This window comes from Onychomys torridus, chromosome 14, assembly GCF_903995425.1.
Source record: "Onychomys torridus chromosome 14, mOncTor1.1, whole genome shotgun sequence".
Classification (NCBI taxonomy): domain Eukaryota; kingdom Metazoa; phylum Chordata; class Mammalia; order Rodentia; family Cricetidae; genus Onychomys; species Onychomys torridus.
This window is the reverse complement of record NC_050456.1, coordinates 38174128-38192395: the sequence shown is the minus strand read 5'-3', so window position 1 is coordinate 38192395 and position 18268 is coordinate 38174128. Positions and strand designations below refer to the sequence as shown.

The 18268-nt window shown below is 40.7% G+C and overlaps 1 protein-coding gene across 4 annotated transcripts in view; it reads left to right on the top strand.

The window, feature by feature from the left end:
- The window catches only part of Sos2 (SOS Ras/Rho guanine nucleotide exchange factor 2), a 93859-nt gene that overhangs the window by 13566 nt on the left and 62025 nt on the right, over positions 1 to 18268 (top strand). For all 4 annotated transcript variants that reach the window (XM_036205718.1, XM_036205716.1, XM_036205715.1 and 1 more), the window contains exon 2: positions 14452 to 14577. In XM_036205718.1, the coding sequence (XP_036061611.1) occupies positions 14452 to 14577 (126 nt within the window). The remainder of the gene's footprint in view (positions 1 to 14451; positions 14578 to 18268) is intronic.

Genomic DNA, 18268 nt, shown 5'->3' with positions numbered 1-18268 from the left:
AATCAGAATTTTTGGCCAGGGCTCTGGTTTCATCTGAGGCCTGTTCTTCTCTTGTAAGCCCTCGTGTTTTTAGACAGAATTCATTTCCTTGTAGGTAGAGCATGGAAGCCAAGGCTTCTAAAGGCCATGTCCCTTTCCTAGGCACATGCTGTTCATCATCGTGTATTCATTTGTTTAAGTTCAACAGGAATTCACCTTGGTGCCTTTTCTGTTTTGTTTACATGTAGTGCGGGGATGGAACCCAGGCCTTGTGCACGTGAAGCAAGCGCTCTTCTACCAAGCTAAACCCTAGTCCTCTTGCTAAGTCTCACATTTCTACACCCACTTCAAGGTTTTTCACTTGATGAGGTGGAGCTCACCTGGGGTAATCTCCCTTTTGATAACTCAGGGTCTGCTGATTAGTGGTCACCTTTTTAATATTTGGAATGACGTTTTAGACATTTCTTAACTTCTGTGTATGCATGTGTGAATGTATGTCATATGAGGGCAGGAGACGGCGGAAGTTGAAAGAGGACATTGGATCTCAGGACCTGGAGCTACAGATGGTTGAGAACTGCCAGGGCAGGGTTCTGGGAACTGAGCCATCTCTCTGCTTACAGAAATGCCATCCCATTGTATTAGCAGGGCCTGTTGCACTCAAAGGTAGAGACCATAAAGGGCATGAATACCAGAGGAGAGAGGCTTGGGGGTCATCTTAGAATTCTGCCTAACTATACTCATTCATTTTATGGAAAATATTCTATATAACCTGATTAGGCCAGTGGCAATTGTCAAAGCAGCCAGCCTTACCATATTATCTTTGGTCAAAGTCTGACTTAGTATTTTAGTTCAGATGAATGCATTAATACTTGTTATATGTCATCCACCTCACATCTGAGTGTAAGCTATAAGACAGAAAGTTAGATGATGTGTGAAAACTGGCATTGAATATTTTTCCTGGCTGAAGTAAGATAATGTTGCCTGAAATATTTCTTAAAGATATTTCTCTGTTTTCCAAGACCTGTCATCTCAGGAGGATGTAATTTTACAGCAGTCAAGTGAATGGAAGGGAGGAAGTACTTAAAACAGTTATAAGTGTGTCCTTGTTTAATGGTACAGAATGTAAGTACATGTGTATGTATTGCACTTGGAGCAACATACCATACCATGAGAGAAGGCATTTGAGAAGGGCTAGCATAACTGCCTTATTTATCTCTTGTGTGCTTGTCCCTTGTTTGGGAAGTCTTATTTAAGAAAGAGTCCAAATAGTAGTTTAGGTAGTATGTGATGGGTGTGGGGATTAGTGTTTACTTTGATTAAATGAAACAAATCTAATTATTGTGGTTTTTTTCTGGTTTCACAGGGAGAAAAAAAGCATGTGTGCATGCGTGCATGCGTGCGTGTGTGTGTTGTCCAGACATGTAAGTGCGTGCGCACCCATGCAGAGATCAGAGATGTTCAGTACCATTCTCAATCATGTTCACTTTATTCCTTTGAGACACAGGAAGCCATGCTGTCATTTAGCAAGCCCAGTGAGCCTCCTTTCCCACACACATTTAGGGTTATAGGAATATCCAGCCAGGCCTGACTTTTTACCTGAGTTCTGGGGATTAGAACTCAGGTCTACACTATTGAACAGCAAGTGTTCTTATCCATGGAGCCATTTTCCCAACCTAATACTATTTAAAATTTTTTGTTAGATCTTTAGTGTTTGCTGTAGTTTATTTACAAGTGAGATTATGAAATTAATACATAAAAGATATAGAAGTTTTAAAGAGAAGAGAGCTTTTATTTTTTATCTTGTTTCTGAAATACCTATACTTTTGATTTAAGCTTTATGCTTATATTTTCTAGCCTTGCCAACAGTAATGAACTATTAAGTGACTAAACATTCTATGTTCTTCAGAAGAACACTTAATTCATGTTCTCTGCTACCCTGTGCTTTCTTGGCTTTACAGACTAATGGCTGCCTTTATGGAAAGGTGCTTACAATTTTTATAGTATGTGGTTCTATTTAGGAAATTTTTAATAATTCAATTAATAGTCTTTCTTACATATTTTATTATTTTATGGTAAGCCCTCTATTATAAAACTAAATAGAATCAGATTCCTAGTCTATACTTGCCTACATTTTAAACAAACCAATGTACTTAGGGAGTGTACAGAAGGCCCCTAACTAAGAGACTGACTTTGAGAAGTGACTATTAATAGACAGTGGACATAGAAGAACATGAATAGGAAATCCCTTTGTGGATGCTGTTACAGGGGTAGCAGTTTTCCCTCGTTCCTTCTCCTCCCTCTCTCTCCCTTTTCCCCCTCTCTCTATCCCTCCCCCCACATTACATTATGTATAATGCAATAAAACCAAATTTTATATCACATTCTTAATTCCCCAATCTCCAGATAATTTCAGTGGGGTCGTGAATACCCTGAATCTCTTTACCATATGTTTGGAGTTCTTTCTGAAAAGGACTGACTTTAATGACATGTCGTGAGTTTCCCTGTATGTTAGGAGAAAAGGGTGGGGCATAGAAGCAAAGCAAACACAGGAGAGGCCTCCTGAGTTTTCAGTGCGCAGTTCTTGACTGTTTACTCCAGTCAGGAGAGTGCTCCCTTAAATAGTACATTATTTAGTAGCTATGTCAATGGCATAATTAATGTATAAAAACTGCATATATTTAAAGGGTTTAGTTTAGTAAGTTCTTAGGAACTTACACACATCGGTGAAGCCATAATATAGTGAACAAGAGTCGGGATTGGCAGCACAGACCTGCAGTCTTGGCTCCTAGGCTTCTAATGCAGGAGACTCATGAGCTCAAGATTAGCCTGGGCTACAAAGCATGTTCTAGACTAGCCTGGGCTAGCATGAGGTGAGGCCTTATCTAGGAAAAATAAAGACTATCTTTGAGCTCCAAAGTTCCCTCCTGGCTGTACTCCCTCCCTGCCCTGCCCACTGCCCACCCCACAGTCACTGACCTGCCCTCACTGGAGAGCTCATTCTCTAGAGAGTTCGTTTATGCTAATGGAGTCTTCTAGCAGAAACTTGTTTTAGAGGGGTGGGTTTACTTCCTTTACTTGGTGCAATTATTTTGAGAGTTATTCATGTTGAAATGTCAATAGTTTCTTACTGTTCAGCACCATTCCAGTGTATAGATGTACTATAGTTTGATTTATTTACCTGATGTAATGTAGATTTTAAGGTCTTGGCTATTATAAACAAAATTACTATAATCATTTTGTGTACAAGTCTTGGATAATACCAAATATAGTACTCTTGACAGCTTCCAAGAAACTGTCAAGTCATGTGTGCTGGCACAGGCCTGTAATCCCAGCTGTTCAGGAGGCTGAGGCAGGAAGATCATAAATTTGAGGCTTGCCTGGAGTCCAAGCTAGGCTGGGTAGCTTACTGAGACACTATCTCAAAACAGAATGTACAAAATGGGCTTCTGGGTATAGCTAGCGGTAGAATGCTTGCCTAGCATGCATGAAGCCCTGGGTTCAATTCCAAAAAGAAGAAAGTAAGTTATAAGATTGTTTTCCCAAGTTTTACCTTCTATTGGCCCTTAATAACTTAACTTTGCCCCTAAATGGCTCTGCACTGGTCTCTTGTGGCTTTGGTTTGCATGTCCCTATGATTAGTGACGTCGCGTATCTTTCCTATGATTTGCTGGCTCTGCAACTTGGCCTAGCATTTGTTCATATTATACCCACTTTGTTCCCCTTAGTGAATTTTGAGAACCCTGTGTTTGGATACAAGTTCTATATCAGATATGTAGACTTTCTTCCAGTCTTTACATATTTACATTCTCTTAACACCGACCTTTTTTTTTTTTTTTTTCCTTTTGAGTCCACGCTGTTGTAGAAAAATCCAGAATTTTATGAAGCATTGTGTATTCCTTTTTAAGACTGTGCCTCTATATGTCATACCTAAGAAATCATTGCCAAATTCTGACTAAAAAAATGTTCTCTGTTGTGTGTGGGTTTTTTTCTTCCTTTTTTTTTTTTTGTTTGTTTGTTTATTTTGGTTTTATGAGGCAATCTTACTGTGCAGTCTAGGCACACCTGGAATTTGTTATGCAGCCTCAAATTTGTGAGGCTCCTGCCTCAGCCTCCTAAATGCTACAATTACTTGTGTGTACTACCATGCCTGGATTCTGTTTTCTTTCTTCTGGAAGTTTTGTAGTTTTAGGGCTCACCATTTAGATGTATGGTCTATTTGAATTAATTTTATAAATGACATGATAATTCTATTTATGGTGCATATATTGCATGTGAACAGCTGGTCATCTCACCATTACTGACAAGTGGTGTGTTCTTTGCTAAAAGTCTTTACTACTGTATAAAAACGATTTGTGCAGACACATGTATGCCCTTATTCTGGGTTGTCTGTTCTGTCCACTGGTTTTATTGATTATCTTTAGATCAGTGCCACTCAGCTTAGATGGCTGTTTATAGACACTCTTGAAATGAGGCCAGGCATGGTGGTGCACGCCTGGAATCCCAGCACTCCGGAAGCTGAGGCAGGAGGAACGCTATTTTCAAGCCACCTGTTATTTAATGAAACTCTTGGTTTTCGTTTTGATAGACAGCTATCTGATAATGTTCGTTCTCCTAGATTTCTTTTTATGTCCAAGTTGTTTACATTATTTGAGGGTCTCTCTTCATGTAAGAATTTTAAAATCCATGTATCAATTTCTGTTTAAAAAAAAAAGCTTGCTGAGATTTTACATGGAATTTTGTTCAGTGTATAGGTCATTTGAAAGAAGTTGGTATCTTGGGGCTGGGGAGATGGCTCAGCAGTTAAGAGCACTGGCTGCTCTTTCAGAGGACCTGGGTTCAATTCCCAGCACACACATGGCAGCTCACAACTGTCTGAAATACCAGTTCCAGGGGATCCGACACCCTCACACAGACACGCATGCAGGCAGAACACCAAAAAAGAAATGGAAAAAAAAAAAAAAGAAATTGGTATCTTATATTGCTGAGTATTCTGATCCAAAAATAAAATCTGAATCACCAGATCATTAATTTCTTTCTTTCTTGTGTGTGCATGTGTGTGTTTGTGTGGTATATATGTATATGTATGTTGTGTGTGTCAAATGTATATATGCAAATGTTCATGCTCATATGTGTAGAAGTTACAGATGAGCATAGAGGATCTTCTTCACTTGCTCTCTACCTTATTTATTTGTTTGTTATTGTTTTTTTCAAGACAAGGTCTCACTATATAGCCCTGGAACTCACTCTGTAGACCAGGCTGTCTTTAAACTCACAGAGATCCACCTGCTTCTGCCTCCTGAGTGCTGGGATTAAAGGTGTATGCCAGTTTCTACCTTATTTATTATTTATTTATTTATTTATTTATTTATTTAGGATCAAACCCAGGGCCTTGTGCTTGCTAGGCAAGCACTCTACCACTGAGCTCAATCCCCAACCCCCTTATTTATTTTTAAAGTTAGTGTCCTTTATTGGAGAAGATGGGAGATGGGGGCAGTCTTTGAGGTTTGAGAGTAACTTTCGAGTAGAGGAGGCCATTCTGGAAGGAAGGTTACCAGTCTGTGAAGAAGTTGTCAGGGATTGCTGAAGGGGATGGTGGAGAGGCAGTTCCAAGGGCATCTCGGTGAGACAGTGAATCTGGAAGGTGGTGGTCCGGGTGGTGAGTACTCAAGAGGAAACTCATAGCTGGATACCAGACACAGCTTTCGATTTGGCTCTGCCCTGTGTAGGCTGAGGCATGGGAGGCTGTGCTGAAGAACCAGAAAATGTTGACTGTCCAGAGAAAAGGCAGGAAGCGAATCCACAGGTAACCCCGGTATAGGTTCAGCTTCACCTCACTGGATGTCTTCTCCAGGAGAGCTGGACTAGAGCTGGCTGCCCTAAGATCTGTTAAGACTCCAGCAGCCACTTCAGTTCCTCGGTTCTGGTCAGCTGACTCAGGGAACCCTCCCACTCTGCTTCCCCAGCACTGAGACTGCGGGCACTTGCTGTTGCCTACAGCGTTTCACGGGGTCTGGGAATCCAAATGCAGGTCTTCACACCTGCACAGCAAACATTTTACGACTGAGTTATATTTCTGAGTCCTTGCTGTGTATCAGCAATAGTTTATCAAAGTTTTGTTTGTTTGTTTGTTTGTTTTTGTTTTTCGAGACAGGGTTTCTCTGGGTAGCTTTGCGCCTTTCCTGGAACTCACTCTGTAGACCAGGCTGGCCTTGAACTCACAGAGATCCACCTGGCTCTGCCTCCCGAGTGCTGGGATTAAAGGCATGCGCCACCAACGCCCGGTTTATCAAAGTTTTAATGATCTTTGAAATGAAATTTTTTATTGAAAAAAAACTTAAAATTATATTTATTTGTTTAGCACAGGGCAGGGAGGTGTAGAGCTGCTGTATGTGTTGGGGAGATCAGAGGACAACTTCAGGACTGGTTCTTTCTTTGCCCTGGACATGGAACCAGGACTCACGGCAGGCACTCTTACCACTGAGCCATCTCACCAGCCTTAAGGTTTTGTTTTTTCCTCCAAGTTGCATTTTAAGTCATTCATAATGAGAACACTTAGAAGATTTTGTTTTATTTTTCTTTCTTATTAAGGCAAGGTTTCATGTAGACAAGGCTGGCCTGGAACTTGCTGTGGGGCTGTCCTTGAGCCCCTAATCTTCTTGCCTTCCTTCTGGAATGTTGAGATTACAGGCCCTAACGCCAGCAACTTCCAGGATTTTTTTTTTAAGGGTCTCACTATGTAGCTCTGAACTCACTATGTAGGTTAGGCTGACCTTGAACTCACAGAGATCCACCTGCCTTTGCCTCATGAGTACCAAAATTCTTACATGAAGAGAGACCCTCAAATAATGTAAACAACTTGGACATAAAAAGAAATCTAGGAGAACGAACATTATCAGATAGCTGTCTATCAAAACGAAAACCAAGAGTTTCATTAAATAACAGGTGGCTTGAAAATAGCGTTCCTCCTGCCTCAGCTTCCGGAGTGCTGGGATTCCAGGCGTGCACCACCATGCCTGGCCTCATTTCAAGAGTGTCTATAAACAGCCATCTAAGCTGAGTGGCACTGATCTAAAGATAATCAATAAAACCAGTGGACAGAACAGACAACCCAGAATAAGGGCATATATGTGTCTGCACAAATCGTTTTTATACAGTAGTAAAGACTTTTAGCAAAGAACACACCACTTGTCAGTAATGGTGAGATGACCAGCTGTTCACATGCAATATATGCACCATAAATAGAATTATCATGTCATTTATAAAATTAATTCAAATAGACCATACATCTAAATGGTGAGCCCTAAAACTACAAAACTTCCAGAAGAAAAGCCACCAGGCCCACTCCTGGTCCACACGCGGGATTTAAATGGCACTGCAGCCTTTTGTACTTCTGTAGAAGTTTATTTTTTTCTTTTCTTTTTTTTTTTTTTTGTATATGGAGCTGAGGATCGAACCCAGGGTCTTGTGCTTGCTAGGCAAGCGCTCTACCACTGAGCTAAATCCCCAACCCCTCTGTAGAAGTTTTTAATGAAGAGTTTGAAATAGCTGTCAGTCAGAAAGCCAGGCTTTATGGGCTACATTTTCTTGAAATGCAAATGTTAGTTTATGGAACAGATGTACTAACAAGATTTTTTTGTTTGATTGTGAATATGGAAACCTGGAAAACATAATTAGTAAAAATATTTCTGTATTTTGTTAAATATAATATTAGAAATAGTTTTTAAATGCCTCTGTGTGTTTCTGCATGTATGTTATGATTGCTCTACTTACAGTATATATATAAGGAAATATCTTCTGGCATGGAAAATATGGTATAACTGGAATACAGGTTTGACTTGATATTCTCCTGTTAAGAACTGAAAATTACTTTAACTGTTCTTTCTGAAAAGATTGATAAGTTTGTTTGTCCCAATATGATTTTTTGTTGTCTCTTCGGTGGTTAAGGTAGTAAGTAAATCCTAGGAAGGATGAGCATAGGTCATCTCCCATTGTCACCTTGATGTGCTCTGAGAGTATTTTAGAGAGTATTTATAACATAGCATGCTCATTGAGATTGAGTGTCTTCAGGGTCGTATGGCCATGCACTGTTTTCTCATCTGAAATGCAGAAGTTTGGCATGAGAAACCCAATGCTTAGTGCGAACATTGCTTTGCAGGGTATTTACCAAAATCATAGTCACAGAAAAAAGACTTCAGTTAGACTTATCTTAGTTCTCATTACAGTATTTCATTGAGTAGGCTCTTTGCCTCTTATGGAAAGATGCTCTGGAGCGGCCTTATGACATCTACTGCACTAGCCTCGTGAATGTTTTTGTAGAAATAGGATGTTTATGGTCAGTGAGATGGCATTTGCTGCCAAGCCTGGTGCCTGAGTGCAAAACCTGAATCCATGTGGTGGAAGAAGATGACTTGACTTCCCTGGGTTGTCCTCTGACCTTCACATATGCCATGGCATGTACATGTCTGCACACACGAACATACATACATACATAAATGGAAAAAAGTTTTTATACCAAGAAGATAGTGGACGTACACAGTGTAACTGTTACAGGGTTTCCTGTTGTCAGGTGAAGGAAGTACTTTACCCCTTCCTGCCATGCCTACTTTCCTGCCTCCCTTCTATATGGTTGTATGTTTATTTTGATTGGGTTAATATTCATTTTATATTATTATGACTCATCATGCTATTTATATTAAAGCACTTTTTCTTTTTGCTTTTAGTGGTACTAATAATTATCTAGTGGTACTATAATTATCTTGTTTTCTTGTTTGTATAGTTTTCTGTGAACTAATCTCAAGCTCAGATTTCTGCTGGTTGTCTCAATACTCTTCCAGAATTTTTAGTTTCTTTAAGTATGCACTTGACTTCATCTGTTGAGACAGTTCTTTGCAGGGTTTTCCGACATGTTTTGGTCTGCACTGGTGACTCTATGCCCATTATGTGGCTCTTGTCACATAATTTCCTTTCACTTAATCCTGGGCATCCCTTTAGCCTTTCTTCTATATTGATTTTTTTTTTCATTTTCCTGTAGCCTATCTTTTCTCATTCTTGATTTATAGTTTTGTTCTAGTGTTGTATATATCACAGAGCCTTAGTGAGAAGTGATACATATGGTATATAGCATCTTCGTTATGTCTAAGAATGCCTTTATTTTACTACCATAGCTTACTGATAATTTGTGGGGTAGATAGGAAAACATTGCTGTAAGCTTCTGCTAATTATAACTTTTTTATTTTAAACAAAAAAGGGGAAATGTGGTTGATATATTGTACACCCCAATAAACTTATCTGGGGGGTCAGAGAACAGAAAAGCCACTATATTAAATATAGAGGTTGGGCAGTGGTAGCACACGACTTTATTCAAAGCATTCTGGAGACAGAGGTCCATCTGGATCTCTGTGAGTTCAGGGCCACACTAGAAACAGCCAGGCATGATGACACATGCCTTTAATTCCAGGAAGTGATGGCAGGAAGCAGAAAGGTATGTAAGGCTTGAGAACTAGGAACTAGAGGCTTTTACACTTTTAGGCTTTCAGCACAGTTCAGCTGAGATCCATTCGGATGAGGACTCAGAGGCTTCCAGTTTAAGGAAACAGGATTGGCTGAGGAATTGGCGAGGTGAGGTTAGCTTTGGATGGTTCTGCTTCTCTGATCTTTCAGAATTCACCTCAATACCTGGCCCCTGAGTTTTTTATTTTATTTAATAGGACTTTTTAGAAATTCTTGTTACACTTGTGGTCTTACTGTCTGGAACTGGTTAATGCTTGTTTCATATATGTAGTCCACTCCCTCTCAATCTTGTAAGCTATTCTGTCTCCAGTATTCTATCATTTTAATTTTATCCATTGAATTGGATTCTAGGGATATTATTTAAAATTATTTTAGTGGTAATTTATCTCATCTCAGTTAAATGATCTCAGCTTGCCAGATGATTGATTCTCTTAGCTCTTGAAACATTTGTTGGTGATATTTGACACAAATTGGAAAACACATGAAGGATAAATACACAAATTAGCATAATTATTTACCTGTCATCAGGTAGCAGCACATTGCCATCATTTTTGTTAATAAAACACTCCAGAAGATACTGCCCTTCATTAGTCTTTCCATTGTCCCATCTGTTCCTAAGCAGTGGTTTAATTTTGTCATTTTACTATTTAATGTAATATGTTTATTCATTGAGACAGGGTCTCACTGTGTAGTCCTGTATACATTAGTACATATGGAATTCCCTATGTAGATCAAACTGGCCTCAGACTCACACATGTCCACCTGCTGCTGCTGACTGAGTGCTGGGATTACAGGAATGTGACACTATGCCAGCAATTTTGTCTGATCTTGAACCTCATCATAAGTATTCTTTTAATCTAGTGTCTCATTAATATTGTTTTGAAGGTTAAACCATGTTTTATATAGGTTTCAGTATTACTGTATTTTTGCTGTACTGTTTATATAGTGTTGTGAGTGATTTATGATAACTGTTTTTGTTTTGAAGAATGAATTTATTAAGCACACAGCAGTATGGTCAGTACACACAGAGTAAAAGAATAAATAGCAAATGGTAGATAGATTTCCTTAGGTTCTTTTTTTTAATTTTTTGTCTACATTTCGAAAGTCATCTTATCAATTGAATTACAAGTTCTTTGATTGAGATTTTATTAACTTTATGGGTTAGTTTGAGAAGAATTGGTATACTTATGTCTGCTAATTTACAACACAATGTTATCACTAATTTGTTTCACCTTTTAATTTCTCTCAGTTTAGTTTTCTGAGTAGGAGTCATGCTTTTGGTACGATTTAGTTCAAGGCACCTTATTTTAAAAATTATAAGTGCTATTATGTGCAGTTTTTATTAACAGCTTTGTTGATGATACATAGAGTTGAAAGTTCGTTTTTTATGAATTCAAGTAATTTATTTGTAAAGTAGTTGTGTCCTGCATGAGTATATTAGTCTGGAGTCTCAGAGAAACCAAATTAGTCACACACGTGCCTGCATACACATTTTAAAAGAATTTACTATGAAGAAGTTGGCTTATGCAATTAGAGAAGCTGCGAGGTCTGAGGCCTGCTTTTACGTGCTTGGAGACCCAGGGAAGTCATAGTACGGTTGCAGCCTGAGAACCAGGAGTGCAGTGCTGTCGGTTTCCATGGGAGCAATAGCTCAGCTCACACCTAATGATGAGGAGAGAAAAGAATTCCTTATTGCCAGGGAGAAATGAGTTTTTTATTACTCGGTCTTTTATTCACATATTTAATAGATTAGATTGGAGCTGCCCACACAGGAAGGGCAGTCTACCAATCTAGAGGACAGCTTCATCTGACTCTCAGCAGGACACTCACAGATGTTTGCCTGGATACAGCAGCAGAAGGAGTAACCAGCTCATCCGCAAATGAAGTGTTTTTCTGATCCTTCTCTGTGCATGTGTGCTGGCGGGAGGGGGTAGTAGGGGTTCTGCCCAGTCCTTCTCCATCTTCTTCCCTTAGGTCAGGGTCTCCCACTGAGCCTAGAGGTAGGCTGGGGTTCAGCAAGCCCCAGTGAGCCTCCTGTCTGCACTCCCCACATTGCTAGGGTTATAAGATTTTCATATGTGGGTGCTAGAGATTTGAACTCAGGTTCCCATGCTTGAGCAGCAAACTCCCTGAACCATTGAGCCACCCCTCAGACCTGCTTACAGGTTCATAGCTTTCTTTTGTCTTCTTGTTTAAGCACTCCTTAGGACCTCTATAATAATGGAGTGCAAGTAATAGACAGTGTCCTTACCTCTTCTCTCTTTCTTTTCTTTTCTTTTCCTCTCCCCCTCCCCCCAGTTTTTTGAGACAAGGTCCCTCCACATAGCCCTGGCCTTCCGGGAACTCACTATGCAGACCAGATTGGCCTCCAACTCAGAGAGTCTCTGCTCTGTGTCTCTAGAGTGCTGGGATTAAAGGTGTGTGCCACCATGTCTGGCCTCTATTTTTTCCTTAAATTTTTTTAAAATTGAAAATAGATTTAAAAAAAAAAAAAGACTTATTTATTTATGTATACAGTGTTCTGCCTGCATGTATCCCTGATAGCCAGAGAGGGCACCAGATCTCAGTATGGATGGTTGTGAGCCACCACGTGGTTGCTGGGAATTGAATTTAGACCTCTGGAAGAGCAACCAGTGCCCTTAACCTCTGACCCATCTCTCCAGCCCCGAAAACAGATTTTTTAAATATATATTATAGTCTGGATTTTTCTCAGATCCTTCCCTCTCTTCTAAGCCCATAACTTTTTTTTCCCTCTCTCTCATTAGAAAACAAACAGGAATCTAAAATGTAATGATAAATAAGATAAAATAAAAACAGACAAAAGGAAAGGAACCAAAGAAAAATCACAAGAAAGACATATAGACACAGAGAACCCATGTTCATCCACGCAGAAGTGCCATAAAAACACAAAACTAGATACCATAATCTGTATGCAAAAGACCTACAACTTTAAAAATAAAAACGTCTGTTAAAGCATTATGAGACAGTGACCCTCCAAAAATACCACTGAGTTCGTTTTGTGTTGGCCATCTATTGCTGTGCATGGGGCCTGCCCTGAAGAGTGGCTGTGTAGGCCTGGTGGTGGCGGTGATGGCTGTGGCGGTGATGGCGGTGATGGCGGTGGCGGTGGCGGTGGCGGCAGTGCACGCCTGTAATCCCAGCACTCGGGAGGCAGAGGCAGGTGGATCTCTGTGAGTTCGAGGCCAGCCTGGGCTACAGAGTAAGTCCAGGACAGGCACCAAAGCTACACAGAGAAACCTTGTCTCCAAAAATAAATAAATAAAATAAAATAAAATAAAATAAAATAAATGCAGACTACAGATAAAACAAAAATAGAAGAAATGTAAAACAGACGATCAAGAAAGTCAGGAGATAGTCCTTGGAAAGATTAGTTGGTAGCTCCCTGATGTATTGCTCAAAAAGAAAGAAGACACAATATTAGTGTAGGAGTGAGAGAAGGAGCTTCAGCACCGACCGCACAGGATAGAAGAGGGAAGAATACATTAATTTATGCCGTGGTACTTTTCAGGAGCGGGACACTCCATGTGGAAGGGAAAATTTCATGCTAAATTTTGATAATCCAATTATCTCATTCTGATTTCTTTGTGGAAAGGCTTTTCAGTTACTGAGACAGTTTTCACAAATACTTGAGAGGATATTTAAGATTTCCGTTGCACGTGTCAGTAGTACTCATGCCCTTTAATACCGTGGCACACAAGGTTAGAGCAGTGCCTAGTTTTTCAACAACTATTTGCAATATTCAGATATAACCGTCACTTACTGTATTTTTATATACAGTCACACTGGATTGTTAGGGTAAATTACCAGGTTCTAGCTTTAGAAAAAAATGGTAGGAGCTCAGCATAACTGAGTAGTGGCGGGAAGGGGCACATGCATGCCATTGTGTAGACAGTCTCTAATAGGAGTTTTCAAAAGTAGCTCTTCTGTTTCTGGGACTCAGGACCTAGTTTTCACAGTCTTCTAGTAGATTTTAGGTAGAGTAAAGATAGCTATGATTCCTCTAAAAGTATAGATAATATTTTAGGGGAGTATGCTTTGTCATTTTGTGTGTGTGTGTTTGTGTGTGTGTAGTGTGTGTGTGCACATATGCATGTGCGCGTGTGTATGTGTGTGTGTATATTCATTTGTGTCGGGATGTTTGGGTGATTGCATGAGTATATGTGTGCATATATTTGTGTGGGTGTGTCTGGGTACATGCGTGTGCATGTGGAGGCCAGAGGTCAGCCTTAGGCATCGCTCCTCACCTTGCTTTTTGAGACAGGGTTTCTTTGTGGCCAGAAACTCACCAAGTAGATTAGACTGATGGGCCAGCTCCAGTGATCTGCAAGCTTCACCTACCCAGTGCTGTGGTTACAGGCATGTACCATCATGCCCAGCTTGTACATGGGTTGTGGGGCTGGAGCTCAGGTCTCACAGATGCAGGACAGTGCTTTATTGACAGCTATCCCCCAGCTAGAACATGGTTTTAGATAGTGGGAAGTAGAGAGTCCAAGGACTTTTCTAGATTCTCAGAGTTTAAAAAAGGCTTAAGAAGAAGGGATGCAGACCAACAAATAGTTTTTTGTTTTTTGTGTTTTGTTTTAGTTAAAAATTTAAAAAATATTTTTGTGTATGGGTGTTTTGCCTATATGTATACCTGTGCACTACATGCATGCCCAAGGAGGTCAGAAGAGGACATCTAGAGTCCCTGGGTCTGGAGTTACAGGAAGTTTTGAGTGGCTGTGTGGGTGCTGGGATCGAATCCTTGTCTTCTGCCAGAGCAGCAAGTAGTTGCCATTGCTCAGCCAGCTCTCTAGCCATCCTTACGCTTTTGGCTTTAAAAAGATTTATATTGGTATATAACCATTTTAGTAAAATATTAACTACATGTAGAATCTTCATTGAATTTGCTCATTTCACGTTATTTTGCCAGTGCCTTAACTGAGAATTTTTCTTTTCAAGGTTCAGGAGCAAGTACACCCCACCCTCTCAGCTAATGAAGAGTCTCTTTATTATATTGAAGAACTGATTTTTCAGCTGCTTAATAAATTATGCCTGGCTCAACCAAGGACTGTTCAAGACGTGGAGGTAAAAATCATTATGTCATTTAAAAAAACATGACATTAGTCTTTACATCTGCATCTTTGTCATTACTTGTGATATATAGGCTCAGTTTATATATTCCAAGAAACCTAAAGGAAAATTGCTATGCTCTGGGTGGCACACACCTTTAATCCTAGCACTTGGGAGGCAGAGCCAGGCAGATCTTTGTTCAAGGCCAGCCTGGTCTACAAAGTGAGTTCAAGGCCAGCCTGATCTACAAAGTGAGTTCCAGGCCAGCCAGGGCTGTACAGAGATACCTTGTCTTGAACCCCTGCCCCCCACTCCTACCCCCAAAAGAGTGTGGATAAATGGAGGGGAAAAACCTTGCAACTTGTCTCCTATGATAGACAAAAATTAACTCAAGAGATCATCACCTCACATATAAAAACTGAAATTATGAAGTTTATAGGAGAAAATGCTAAAGAATATTATCATAATTTGGAATTAAGCAAATGAACGAAAACACAGTGACTATTAAAGTTAAGAAAATAAAAGGTATTAACCAAGCTGATAGTCTCAGCACTCACATGCTGGGAGCAGAGGATCTCTACCTTGAGGTTAGCCTGAACTTTACATGCAAAATGTTACAAGTCACAGACTAGGGGGAAAAGATGCCTGTCTTTAATCCCAGCACTCAGGAGGCAGAGGCACACAGAGAGACCCTGTCTCAAAAAACCAAACCAAACCAACAAACAAAAACCTTCCTCCCCCAGATTTGCAAAATTCTTGAATAGAATCTTAAAAGGGAAGATATGCTAATTGCCTCTAAGCACATGAAAAATTACTGGAACTCAGAGGCCATCTGAAAAATAGAAATTCAAATCATAATGAACTTCTTTCACAGCTCCCAACAGTGAGAAAGTTAAAAGGGGGCTGGTTATACTCCATACAGACAAATATGTAGACGGCCTAGCTCTTCATTACAAGTGGGAGTATGAATGGCAGAACAACCATGCACAGTTGTTTGGCAGTTTCTATCAAAGTTACTTCTGCGTCTAACATATGGCCCAGTAGTTGTACTCTTAGCTGTGGAGAATAAAAGTATATGTTCATACGTGACACATACACGAACAAGCAGCTTAATAGCTAAAAGTTAGAAAAAGCTCAATTTTCTATCAGTGAGAAAGTGTGTGCATTGGTTACTTTTACACAGCTGTCATCAGGACACCTGTGAGAGGGCAGCTTCAAGGACAGGATTCATTTCATCCTACCTTTTCAGAGTCCATACTGCTTTGGTCCTTGTGTTGGAGCAGGTCACAGCCGTGGGAATTGAGCAGGGAAAGAGAAGCCTGCTCACCTCACAGTAGACAGCAGAGTGTGGGCATGACTGGGACCAGGGGTGTGCTTCAACAGCACATGTCCAGTTTTTTACCTACTTTCTCCAGCTTGCCCTACTTCCTAAAGTTCACAGATCTCCCCAAAAAGCACCACCATGTATTAACAAGCATTTCAACACATGAGCCTATAAAGGATATTTCATGTTCAAACCATAACTTTCCCCCCCCCCCCCCCCGCCCAAAGACTCATTGCCATCTCATAATACAAAATGTTCCTTGTCTATCCCCAGATTTTCCAAAATTCTTAACAGTTCTAACATGGTTTGTATGCTTAAATCTAAAGTTTCCAATAAGATCAAAAAATCTTAGTTGTGATTCTCTGTAAAATCAAAAAGAAACTTACTTCCAGTATGTGGTGACACAGGGTGAACAGGCCCATTCCAAAAGGGGGAGTGGGCTGCAGAAAAGCATCAGAGGACCAAAGTAAGACTGAAACCCAGCAGGAAAAGCGTCAGTACTGTAGCTCCATGTCCAGCATCCAGGCATGTTGGGATGTAAGGTCCAACAGGCTTGGGGCAGCTCCACTACTGTGGCCTTGCCATTTATAGCTGATGTAACTTTCCCTCCGAAGTGTACCTCAGTATATATTCCACATACCTGATATCTTCAGCATCCTTGTATCTCCATTGCAACTTAGACTTTCTTACAGCCTCATACATTGCCTTCTCTGGATGCTAACCCAGTCACAGAGTGCCTACTTTGAAATCTGGGTAGAAGCCTACATGATCCTTATCACTCCTGTGTTTTGTATGGCCAAGACATGAACTGCCAAAAGCTTGAGCTTGTGTAAGACCACAGCAGCAGCAGTAGCAGCTCTGGGTATCCAAGCAACTGGAGCTGAAAAGCACTTTCCCAGATGACTGGGCAGGGCACCCGCTGGCTCACAGCCAAGTCTTAAATGAGTTAAAACCTCTCTGCCTGATCCTGCAATGGTAGGTTCTGGCCAATTCTCTACATGTCTTTATGTCATCCTTCCTATTACTCTGGTGCAAAGGACTTGATTTCTTTTTGTGGTGTGGGGCAGAGATAAGGCACCTGTTGAGACAGGTTGGCCTTGAACTTACTATGTGGCCTTGTTCCTGATACCCCTGCCTCTGCCTCTCAAGTGCTAGAATTACAGGCATGCACTGACATACTGGCTTGATGTTTTTCTTTTTTCTTTTTGTTTTGTTTTTAAATTAATCAAACTTTTTTTAAAGATTTATTTTATTTATTTTTATTATGTATACAGTGTTCTCCCTACATGCATGCTTGCAGGCCAGAAGAGGGCACCAGATCTCATTATGGATGGTTGTGAGCCACCATGTGGGTGCTGGGAATTGAACTCAGGACCTCTGGAAGAGCAGTCAGTGCTCTTAGCCTCTGAGCCACCTCTGCAGCCCTGGTTTTTGTCTTTACTGTCACTAATCTTTTTAAGATATAACTTCAGTTTACGTGTATGCTGTTTTGCCTGTGTGTGTGTCTTTGCACTCCTGGCTGCTGGGTGGCCACAGAGGCCAGAAGAGGGATCAGATCTCCTGGACCCACAGTTCTAGGTGGTTATTGGCTGCCATGTGGGTTCTGGAGTTCAAACCCTGGTCTGCTGCTAGAGCTACTGAGCCATCTCTCCATCACATCACTAATCTTTTAAACAACGAAGCCTTCTTTGTCTGCAATTTTAAAGCATTCCTTTTTGGTCAAACTGCATGTTTTCCCAGTCTTTCTATTTGGCATTTTTCTCTGGATCCTCATTGTAAACCTGGCTAAAAAGCACCAGCAGCAACTGTGCCACAATATGAACACTGCTGTCTTAAGACTCCTCTGCTGAGTTATTTTTCAGTTCAGCCTTACTCCAGGCTCGGAGAACAGCCACAGATTCTTTTCCCGAGTCTTACCTAGTTGAGCTCATAGTTTCAACTCCATCCGGCACCTTGGCACTGCGGTCTGCTCTGCCCACATTCTCGTGGCAGTCCTGTCTTCTGACTGCTCCCCGGATCGAAGTCCTAGCTGAAGCACCACAGGCTTTTGCTAGTCTGCGTCTGCAGACCTACGAACCCCTCAGAGGCTTCAGAACCACCTCATAGATGTCACCACAGCAGGGGCCCAGCTGTGTGGTACCAGGTTCCTGTATTCATCCAAGTTTGGTTACTGTGGTGAAGTACCGGACATGAACGCTTACAGGAGGAAGATTCACTTTGACTTGGGTTCAAAGGTCCAGTCTGTAGTCGTCACTCATGTGTCTAAGTCTGTGATGAGGCAGACTATCCTAGTAGCAGGAACATTTGGCATGATGAAATGAGAGAGAGAGAGAGAAGAGGTCACAGCAAGTAGCCTTGTCCCCAAATAATTCTGTTATGTGA